This window comes from Malaclemys terrapin, chromosome 1 (genome assembly GCF_027887155.1).
Source record: "Malaclemys terrapin pileata isolate rMalTer1 chromosome 1, rMalTer1.hap1, whole genome shotgun sequence".
In the NCBI taxonomy this organism is placed as follows: domain Eukaryota; kingdom Metazoa; phylum Chordata; order Testudines; family Emydidae; genus Malaclemys; species Malaclemys terrapin.
The window spans coordinates 240,741,517-240,752,763 of record NC_071505.1 but is presented as its reverse complement, the minus strand read 5'-3'; the positions used below and the strand labels follow the sequence as shown (position 1 = coordinate 240,752,763).

The 11,247-nt window shown below is 43.0% G+C and overlaps 1 protein-coding gene across 4 annotated transcripts; it reads right to left on the bottom strand.

Moving 5' to 3' along the window:
* Nucleotides 1–482: 482 nt before the first annotated feature.
* On the bottom strand, nucleotides 483–9,358 carry SULT1C4 (sulfotransferase family 1C member 4). Of its 4 annotated transcripts, XM_054016544.1 has the most exons (7): nucleotides 9,187–9,358; nucleotides 7,146–7,283; nucleotides 5,149–5,246; nucleotides 4,698–4,824; nucleotides 2,866–2,960; nucleotides 2,458–2,638; nucleotides 483–1,708 (listed from the first exon to the last, which is right to left on the bottom strand). In XM_054016544.1, exons 1-7 carry the CDS (start codon nucleotides 9,356–9,358, stop codon nucleotides 1,596–1,598), a joined length of 924 nt encoding a protein of 307 aa, XP_053872519.1. In that variant the 3' UTR covers nucleotides 483–1,595. The 4 variants fall into 4 exon arrangements, with proteins under 4 accessions (XP_053872519.1, XP_053872520.1, XP_053872521.1 ...); XM_054016545.1 differs by lacking the exon at nucleotides 9,187–9,358 and having other exon boundaries at nucleotides 5,149–5,234; nucleotides 7,140–7,269; XM_054016546.1 differs by lacking the exon at nucleotides 9,187–9,358 and having other exon boundaries at nucleotides 5,149–5,234; nucleotides 7,146–7,269.
* Nucleotides 9,359–11,247: the final 1,889 nt, after the last annotated feature.

Below are 11,247 nucleotides of genomic sequence, written 5' to 3'. Positions count from 1 at the left end.
GTTCTGAAGATTCTTTTTGTCATCTCTCAAAAATGGCTTGGCCTAGAAACTTCATATTTATATAATTCTAATGTTCTTTATCAGATCTACTCCATAGGACTCTATAAGGCAGAAGTTGAAGTGCTTGTTTTGGCGTTATTTGCCTCTGAAATAGAAACATCAGAGTGCTCTCATGGCCTGGTAGAATTTAGGAGGTTCCTCGCAAATGACAAGTCTTTGAAAAGGATGTGAATGACTTTGTGAAACCTGTACACCTTGTGTCCATGTGCTCTCTCTTGTTCACTCATGCAATTCATTTTGCACCCACAAATGTATGTTTTGCACCCCCTACCCCATAGATGTACCAGAGGCAGTGTAGTCTTGTGAAGTGAGGTGAGAATTGGGAACAAAGTTGCTCTTGAGTTCTACTCCCATCTGTTCCCTACAATATGGTCTTCATATTACTTGCAATTACATAATACCTTCATTCAAGGCTCTCAAAGTGCTTTTACAACACAAATCATGCTTCACAACCACTTTGAGGGGTACATTTATTTCATTATCCCCATTTTGTAAATAGGAAAATTGAGGCTCAGAAAGGTTATGTTTAATGACAAATTTTTCAAACATGGGTGCCTAAAGTTCAGTACATCAGGCCCAGATCCTCAAAAGGTATTCAGGCGCCTTAGCTTCTGTTAAGTTATGAGCCTAAATACCTTTGAAGATCCAGGTCTAACTCTATAGTTGGCACTTAGCTAAGCAGTCTGATTTTCAAAAGTGCTGAGACATCCCAGTATCTGGCTGCCTTCAAAGTATGGATTTAGGTGCCTAGCTTTAGTGGCCAACTGGTTTGAGGCCTGGAGAGCAGGTCAGTCCTAGAGGTGGAACGAGTATAGTTTTCTGATTCATAGTCCCATAAACTAATTTGTTAGACCAAACTGCTGCCAATGCAAGTCATTTAGGGCTAGATCTTATATAGCATGCAGTATGTGTGGGAGGAGAGGGGGAATAAGTAACTTCAAATTCTTGCATGACACCATTTCACCATCTGCACAGTGTAGCTAATAGTACTTACTTACTGCACTAGTGGAATGGGAGGATGGATTACAGTTTGCCCAGCACATTGAAAACATACAAACAACAACAACATGTTGCACTTCAATAGTGCCTTCTAGTTCAGGGTTTTTACTTGCTGCTGGGAATGGTTTTAAAAATATTGGATATTACCGTCTAAAATTTTACAAATGCAAAAAAAGCAAATGAACAAGACCTCACAGCCCTGCTCTTCAGAAGAATTTTATGAACACCAAGAATAAGAGTTAGGGATGAGGGGATAAATTTCATCAGGGAAATCACCCCAGCCACCTCTTCAATTTGGGGCTGGGATTTTGAGGGACTCCTGCAAATTCTCTACAGTACATTGCTGCTTGACTCTAGTTTAACTAAGATGTTTGTCTCAAAATTAGGTTTACACAGAGGAAGAGGATGCTCAGCCCTGTGAAGTCAGTGGTGTGGGAAACTTGGAGCATTGTAATTTTAGATTTCACGGGTATTTTGTGAGGCTTTTATAGGGAAAGTGCTAGTAGATTATAGAGAATAATCCATATGGCCCCTTCTCAGAGCTCCATGCGGAAGGTCAGAGTGGTTCTAGACATCTTCTTCCTATAATCTTCATCAAATTTCTCATTCTGTGCCATTGTGAAATGGTTCTTCCAGTCTCCAACAGTCCCTACAATACAGGAAAGCCAAAGAGATATTCAATCATCATTAGGAATAATTCTTCCACATCATCCCAAATCCTGAAATCCATTATCACTAACTCAAAAGATATTAACAGTTCAAATGAAGTGCTAATTCAAAACATAGCAGGAAGGAAGATGAGGGAATACTAAAAATATAAAACAGCAGCACTGTAACAGGTTGACTCACCCCTTAAGGGCTGGGGCTGGCTCAGATTGTACTATAGAATGAGCCATAGCTGGGAGAGATCAGGGTGACTGTCCTATAAAATGCAAAAGGAGGCTGCAATCAATTAGGAAGATCAGGAAAATGAGAGACACTGTTGGGAGCATGAAGGGCTTCTGCAGGGAAGAACTTGAGACTAAAGGGAGCTGGAAGCTTCTGTGGAGAAACCCAGAGAGCATTTGGGCCTAGAAGTTTATGGGCCTGTAGGCCAGGGAGCTAAGCTCCAGCTAGGAAGAGCTGGGAGGATAGACTAGGAGGGAATTGCTCTGACTGAGATAGACACCAGAGCAAAGTATGGACTGTTGTGTGGTGATGGACTTTATTTTGGAACCCTGAGGATTGTTAAGAACTGTTTGTTATTAAACCAGCCCCAGGTGTGGTGTGTGTGTGTTCTTATCCACGTATGCAGTTCTTAAGGGTCCTGCCAGAGGGGGATTAAAAGGGCAGGGTACCTACAAAGCATTCCCTTGCCACAAGAGGGCACTCTGTAAATGGCCACACTGCTACAAGCACCTTTTCTCATGAATGGTGAGATTGAGTGGTCCATTACTGCAGGAGGCTGAAAAGTGTAGTTTGCCATGGGGTTGTCCTTCATTATCTCAAATGTTGTGTGGTGGATGATTTTATCTAGAACCTCATTCTCCAAGTCCTTCTCCAGGAACTGTAACACCTTTTGGATTTCACGCTTTGGATCCTGTGGAAGGAGTGAAATTGGATAAGAAACCGACCCAGGAAGAGGAAATAAATCAGATAGGGAAAATTTGTGAGGAAGTTTTAAATGTGGGAATCATATCTATCACTGGGATGTGAATCAGCTGGAGACCCAGCTGGTATTAACAGAAAATTGCTGTGGGGAGCTCATACCTGCTGGAACCCTGAATGGCAACAACAGAGCACTATGAACCCTGACTCACCCCTCACCTCCTTTAGGTCTTCATAGAAGAGGTAGAGAATACAGTGGTTTTCTTTTGCATCCCACCATCCTTTTACATGATCATACCAGCAACCCCAAAGCACTGAAAGCAAGAGAGTAAGTAGTAGTCAGCAAGTAGCAATGTCTGATCTATTGAGATATAGCCCCAATAAGTGGAGCATCTGAGCACTTAATCTTTAATGTATTGATCCTCACAATGCCCCAGAAAAATAGGGGTATTTTATAGATGGGGAGCTGGAGTGGGGTGGTCCTTTACATTGCAAAAAACCCCTAACAAAACAAAAAACCCCACCACTAAAAACCAGCATAATCTAATCTCAGAGTCTGGATCTACAGACTCAGGGTGTGAGGCTTACATTACAGTGCTAAAAATAGCCATGTAGATGTTCCTGCTCGGATTCTGGAAACCTGGTGTGTGTGTAGACAAACACTGAGGCACAGAGAGACTGAGCACTTCTCTGCACAGCAAGTTACAGCACAGCAAGTTAAGGTGTCACTCTACAGCACATCAGCTTGCCATATGGTAATGTCCCTTGTGGGCACTGCTAGTAGCAAGCTAGGCTGTAATCTGGGACTATTGGGGTGCTGTAGCAATGTCACGTTTACATGGGTTGTTACTGTGTGACAAGCTGGTGTGGTGTAGATTCACACTTTGGCTTGCTGTGCAGAAACTTGGCCAAGGTTCCACAGTAAGTCTGCATAGGAAACAACATTTTCCTAGGGTTACCATATCTAATAAATTAAAAAAAGAGGACCCTCCACGGGCCCTGGCCCCGCCCATTTCCCCACCCCTAGCCCCACCCTAACTCCGCCCCTCCTCCCTCCCACTCCCAGCCACCGGGAAAGGGCTGCCCCAGCGCTACCGGCTTCAGGGTTTGCCAGGCAGCCCCCAGACCCTGCGCCCCCAGCTGGCGCTTCCCCAGCGCAGCTGGAGCCCGGGAGGGGAAGCGCCCAGCCAGGGGCGCAGGGTCTGGAGGCTGCCCGGCAAACTGTGAAGCTGGTAGCGCTCGGGCTTTGGGCAGCCCCTATGCCTCCAGACCCTGCGCCCCCAGCCGGGCACTTCCCCTCCCGGGCTCCAGCGGCGCAGGTTCCGGAGGCAAGGGGGGCTGCCCGAAGCCGGTAGCGCTCGGGCAGCCCAGTTCTTAAACAGAGCTGAAGAGGAGCAGAGCCTCCAGCCGTGGCGGCTCTGCTCCTCCGACTCTTCGGCTCTGTTTAAGAGCCGGGCTGCCCGAGCGCTACCGGCTTTGGGCAGCCCCCGTGCCTCCAGACCCTGCACCGCCGGAGCCCGGGAGGGGAAGTGCCTGGCTGGGGGCATAGGGGCTGCCTGAAGCCGGTAGCGCTCGGGCAGCCTGGCTCTTAAACTGAGCCGAAGAGTCGGGGAGGAGCAGAGCCGCCGTTTTCCCGGACATGTTCGGCTTTTTGGCAATTCCCCCCGGATGGGGGTTTGACTGCCGAAAAGCCGGACATCTCCGGGAAAAAGAGGACGTATGGTAACCCTAATTTTCCAGAGCGTCAGACTATCATTCCTCTCCAGCTGACTGCTGAGCAATATGCCTTTAACCTCAAAAGGTTTAGAAAAAAAAAATTAAGCTTTAAAACAAGGAATTTGTGGGTATTAGGGACCATGGAGGAGAAGGAGAGTGGGGGAAGAAAGAGAGAGGAGTTCCCTGGAGTGAGAGGATGGAGAAAGGAAATGTTTTTTGAGTACTGGTAAAAACACCAGGATGGAATGGAGTTCCTGCTGAAGTGTTTGGACGGGGGCTTAATATAAATAGCATTAAAAAAAGGAATAGGATGTTGCACAATTGGTTCCATTCACCTTGTCCAGCCATGAATTTCTCCAAAAACTCCTCCCAGGTTCCTGGCGCAGGCATATTTTTATTCATTCTGTGAAAATGGTAGTAGGACACCAGGTTGTCTTTGGCATTTCTTGCCACATAGATTATCTGGATTGGGTATGGAAGAAAATGAGAGAAAGGAAGAAATTAAATAATGCATATTTAACATTATAGATTTAGACATGTACAGAGGATGCAGAGTGTCCTGCTGTGTTCTCTCTCAAAAGATGATCACCAAAGCCATAAAAGTTTTCTGCTTGGGAGCTGCCATTTCCTGAAACTAATTTGTGATTGAAGTTCCTTCACTTTCCTACAGAAGCTATATATTGCAGGGAAGATGGGCCTCTAGATTTCAGAAGGAGTCTGGAAACCAGCCTCACTCCTATTTAGTTTCAGTTCATTTCCAAATAAGCCCCACCTTCCCCTCATTACCTTACACTCTTGCTCCCAAAAGGATGGAGGCACCAGTTGTACAGGGAGATGAGTTTTCAGTGTTCGTGGGGAGGGCATTGCTTCAGCTAGTTCCAGGCCTGCAAAATATTTTGTAGGCATTCTCCAGTGTCCTTGTATCCAAACTCCTCTATGTCTTAGTCACCATCATGTGTGGGATTTTGACTCAGACTTTCCAGGGAAATGCCAGTTTGTATCAGTTTATACATATGCAACTCTACCTCATTGCAACCCTCCACAGAAAACATTGCATAACAACATGCATCAACCATCAGTGTCCTTGAGACTTTGCCTGCATTCTCGAGGAGGAATGGTGAATGTTGATTCATACACAGATTTGCTTTTTTGGGATACTGTCTGAATCCCTCTAGGGCAGGGGTCGCCAACCTGAGCCTGAGAAGGAGCCGGAATTTACCAATGTACATTGCCAAAGAGCCACAGTAATACATCAGCAGCCCCCCCCCGCTCCCAGCACCTCCTGCCTACTGGCAGCCCTGCCAATCAGCGCCAGCGCCTCCCCGTCCCTCCCTGCACCTCCCAATCAGCTGTTTCACAGCATGAAGGAGGATTGTTGGAGGGAGGGCACGACAGGCTCAGGGTAGGAAGGGATGGAGTGGGGGGCAGGGCCTGTAGCAGAGCCAGGGGTTGAGCAGTGAGCACCCGCCCCCAGCACATTGGAAAGTTGGCGCCTGTAGCTCCAGCCCTGGAGGCGGTGTCTATACAAAGAGCAGCATATTAAACTTCTGAAGAGCCGCATGTGGCTCTGGAGCCACAGGTTGGCCACCCCTGCTCTAGGGCAATGCTGAATATTGATTCATCTACTTGGATGGACCTTTTCCCATTACAGCACTCAAAGAATTTTCATTTTACTTGTAGAAGATTTTTCTAGGTCAAGAGAGCCATAGATAGGGTGACCAGATTGTCAAAGTGAAAAAAATAGGACATCTGTCATGGAATGGGAGGCAGTGAGGGTTTTTTATTTAAATGAGGATTCAGGATGTGTGAATGAGACAGACACGATGGAACCAAAAAAAAAAAAAAGTATATATATATATATATTTTTTTTTCCCCCCCAACTTCCCTCATCTAAACAACCATGTTCTCCTGTCTCCCTGCTCTGTCCCCTTTAAGAGTAAAATGAGTACATTGGAACAAATATGGTGGAAGAAAAGAGTATTTACCTTTACTATTTTCTTCCAGTCCCAACTTAATGACAGTATTTTCAATCCTATACCTCCACAGTAGCATCTTTAACAAAAATTCTTCCATTTGTCCTGTCATTATACTCTCCTCCTTCTGGGGTTTCTGGTTTTAGATTAGTTTCTATACTTCTGTCATTGTCTCCCCTTGCTGCCACTTCCTCTTGCTTGGTCCTTCCTCTTCTCTCCCCCAGAAACAGGTGCCTCTTTTGTCCCTCTATGCCCTGATAGAGTCAGGTGTGGGGGAGGTGAGGAGAAGTACAGTTGCTAATCCACTCAGAGAATTTCTTTGACTATATGCTAGGGAGGGTTGGCTTGAGGGCTCACTCACTGGCAGACCTCATTGAAGAGCTCCTGCTCATAGACCTGAATAAGCCTAATGACCTGTGTAGAACTCTCTCCAGATAGCATGACAAATGGAACAGAGATTTTCTTGGGAAAAAAAAAACTCATCTACAATGGGTACTCTTTTAGTGGATAACATTTTCCATTATTTAGAAAAAAAATTGATTCCATGATTTTGGACAAAAAAAAAAAAAAACGAGCCCTGTTTGTTTTACAGGGGTTCTTAAACTGGGGGCTGAGACCCCTCTGGGGGTTGTGAGGTTATTACATAGGAGGTTGCGAGCTGTCAGCCTCCACCCCAAACCCCGCTTTGCATCCAGCATTTATAATGGTGTTAAGTGTTTAATTTATAAGGGGCAGGGGTTGCACTCAGAGGCTTGCTATGTGAAAGGGGTCACCAGTACAAAAGTTTGAGAACCACTGTGTTACATTTACCATTTGTATCAGAGCTGAAAGGTCCAGGCAGAACCCACTCAATGAAAGGGTGTCGCAGATAAGTGGTGGCACGTTTGCACTTCTCAATGTCTCCATCATGTTGGATCATATCCACAATCTCCTGTATCCATGTTGTACCTGAAAATATTAGAATTTTACATATTTCCCCAATGTGGTGCAGAGATACTTTTCTAAAAGAGAAATGGAAGCTTTTTAAAAAATACTGGCTGGATGGTGACCACAATCAAGGAAGACTGGGGAAGTCACAAGGCCATTGCTACAAGATGACAATAAGCATGGGGGTTAGAAAGTGAATCAGGGAGAAAATGCAATGGTAGGAAGGGAAGTTGAAACTTTTAGTACCCCCTGAGGAAAAGCCTCTAGGCTTGCATTTAGGACTGTGACCTTGTGTGTGGTAGAAATGAATGAATAAAAGCATTGAGTTCAATTGGCTATGAATTGTGGGATTGTTTATTTGTAGAGCTGAGTTAATGTCATAATTTCCATCTCGAGGGAAATTCCGATAGACAGTTTTTCATCCTGAACTAGGACAAAAAGTGAAAAAATCAAAGGTTTCAATAAATGAAAAATTCAGAAATTTTTCAGTTTGAAAACAAAAATGTTCAACATTTCTGAATTGAAACATTGTTTTGAGTTGGTTTGACCTTAAACTGAATTTGGCTGAGTTGCTGGGGTGCCTCCTAAGAGTTGTAGTTTGGGTGCTTCATATACCAATTCTCCCCCATGGGCTGGGCTCCGTGACTTGACTACAAATCCCATGATGCACTGTGATGGTTCATTCAGGGGAGACTACATCCCCTGTAATGCATCATAATCTGGCCAAGGAGTCCAGCCTATAGGAGAGAATGGGGGCATGGGAAAGGGAACTACAAGTTCCCTAATGCACTACAGCAGATCAGACAGATGCAGTTTAGTGTTTCACTGATCCAAAACTAAACATTTCAATTCCATACAACAAACTGAAATGTTTTGATTTAGGATGATCTCACACAATATTTTGTTTCAATTTTCCTTAAGCAGCCATATTTTCTGTTAAAAACATTTTTACCACCTAATTATTTGAGTATTTGGATGACCACCAGGCATTCAAGAATGTTCTTTAATCCTAAAGTTTTACATATTTTTGTTCATCCAAAATTAGTACCTGAAGTTTGTTGTTCATTATTCCCTTATTTGAAAGGTGTAAATAATCTACCACATGACATAAGTGGCCAACCACAGGACACAAAAAATAAATACTAGCTAGTGAAGACAGACTGAACAACCTGTAAGCTGAAGATTCATCCAAACCTCTTGGCAAATACTAATAATTAAGGCTATGTTTACACTTAAAACATTAGTGTAGCCCTACATGTGTGCCACTGTAGCACTTCAGTGTAGACACTACAGTGACACAAAGGGTTCTTCCATCGCTGTAGTTAATCCATCTCCCCAAGAGGCAGTAGCTAAGTCAAGGGAAGAATTCTTTGTTGACCTAGTGCTGTCAACACCAGGGGTTAGGATGGCAGAGCTAAATCTCTGAAGGGTATGGTTTTTAAACACCCCTGAGAGACATAGCTATTCCAATGTAAGTTTTCAGCATAGACCAGCCCTAACTAATAAACTTGTTAAATTCAGGAATGGCTCATACCTGAGTCACTAACAAAACAAAAAACCTCCCCCCCAAAAAACTCATAAGCCCTAAATTCATAATAGTTCAACCAATTCCCTTTGCTTCATTGTAAACTGAACAAAACCCTAGTTAAAATCAAATTAATACAAATTGCGTGTCACTGATTATACATTTACACAAACTGAACTAAAGATTTAATAATATGATATTAGACTATTTGCATTTTGTAAGTGATTGGTTATTTTTTCTGACAAGGAAGCTAGAAGTCACTGGTGCTCTGATGAAAGGCCTATGCTAGGTTTTACATAAATCTCAAATCACAAGTCTTGATAAAAGTATTGCAAAGCATGAGTTTCAGTGCAGGCAGATAGTTCTGTCTCAACCCATTTCCACTCTCTTCCCACACACCTGCTTTTGCATAGGTTGCGATGAGCAGATCATCAGGTCTGGCTCTGAAGTTCCAAATTTGATCCCACCTGTCACACACTCTTTTTGGAAGGAGAACTCCACCCACTTCATCTGTTTCAGAGCGTGTCATGGAGCTCTCTAGGCTCAGATCTTTCATCTTACCCAGGGCCATTGTGTACTGCATGGAGAAGAAACAGATTGCCAATAAACAGGTCTGCTCTAAAGAAATATATGCATTTACTATTCAATTCTCAGTCAGGGACTCAATGCACTTAGTATGGTAAAAGTGTCCACAATTCTCTGACTCAGTTGCTTAAAGTTAAACATATCTAAATCCACATTTAGGCACTGCAAACTGTACCCTAATTTTCACAGGTGCTATGCACCTTGCAGCTCCCACTGACTTCAATGACAGCATCTTTGAAAATCATGCCATTTACTTAGGTACCCATATTTGAACATTTTAGCCTTTGCATACATTACTTAATGTAAATTAGTGACATGCACAGGCAAATTACAAACTACATAACTTGGAGCATGATCCTCAGAGGGGTCAAGCATCCACAGTTTTCACTGAAGTCAACTGAAGACACCTCACAGAACCAGGTCCTTCTTTACTAAAGAAAACAAATGGAAAAAGCTTAGTAATGTTAATGCTCCTACTCGTGCTACTGAAAACTAAACCACATTGATCCTTTGTAATTATTCCAGTTCTGGACTTTTATCTTCTGGAATACTGTTGCATTTTACAGCTCTCTGTATCGCCTCAGTCACCTTTTTCAGTGCTTTTTTGAGCAATGGTAACATATCTGGAAAATTCTGAGATAGCTGAAGTTAAAACTGGCTCATTGTGCCTGCTTGTCACAGTCCTCCCACAGAACACCATGATTAGAAATAGCATGCCTGCTACAATGCAATACTCACAAAACAGACCGAAGAGGGGTTTTCTGGAAGGTGCAGGGCTTGGAACCACAAAACAGAGAAACTTGAAGCTGGAGAGTTACACACACTTGGATGCTTCCTCTCCCTGATGTTGCAGTTCCAGCATGAAGAGCGTATGCTCTCTGGGGGCTGTTCTATTTCTAATCCTAGCCACACCTTCTTTAATATAGGTGCTGTCAACAAAGAAATAGTGTAGGAAATTGGGCAGAGCTTAAAAAAAGTCTCCTGCAGAAATAAGAGAAGGAGGCGGCATAGTAACCGGTAATGGCTAGAGAGTTTCTCTGCCTTGCAATGTATGCTCCTTTTTAATATCTGGAGGGATATTTTAATCATATTGTAAAAAAATAAAATAAAAATGTTTACTTACCTATGACATTATTAACACTTGAGATTATTAAAAGAAAAATAGCTCCAGAGAGGGTGATTTGTTTGTACCACAGTTTAAACTGTCTCAGAATAAGAAAATTTCCCCCAATATTTAACCTAATCTGTACATATAGTAGCTTAAAGGGAAAATAAGTCTCTTTATCTGTGTTACCATTAGCATCGGAGCAAATATTGAGTGAATTAAAAAAACCCAAAACCAAAAAAAACCTTGTTTTGTTTTCACCACTTACTGTAAACTGCTTGTTTCCTTTTTTCCTTTTATTCAATTTGGACAAGGAGAACCGATTCCATGGTCACTAATTTTTGTTTAAAGTCTGTTTCTAGTCAATTTCACTTTCTGATTGTCAGTCATTAGCATGATGTGCAATATTTTAATCTAAAGGTCTATTTAAGAGTTTAAACAATGAATTGTTTTCAGTAACATCATGAGAACATTTCCATTAGATTTTGTCAAATGGTCACTCAACAGGCTGAATTGGGGACTTAAAAGATTACTTCCAATTATTTTAAGTCCATTATTGCCCCACACAGCTGAGCTGCTGATTTTTCCATCAAGGAGTTATCTAATAGAGGAAACTTTCAAAGCCACCACTGATCCTATGGAGTAATGATAGCAGAGGTTCCTCCTACCATAGCTCCTGAAACCTGCTTCACATGAGTTTTCACCATATGGAGAAGAAGTGCCTCATCTAACTTAAGTGGCTTTTCTCCACCATATTAGAGAATGCATGA

What these genes read in the sequence shown, in the direction of transcription:
- SULT1C4 (XM_054016544.1), bottom strand. Translation starts at nt 9,358, where the DNA reads ATGGCCCTGGGTAAGATGAAAGATCTGAGCCTAGAGAGCTCCATGACA. An exon ending in TTTCAGCTCTGATACAAATG is followed by an intron (nt 5,247 to 7,145) that starts GTAAATGTAACA and finishes AATATTTTGCAG; the next exon opens with GCCTGGAACTAGCTGAAGCA. An exon ending in TTTGGGAGCAAGAGTGTAAG is followed by an intron (nt 4,825 to 5,148) that starts GTAATGAGGGGA and finishes TACCCAATCCAG; the next exon opens with ATAATCTATGTGGCAAGAAA.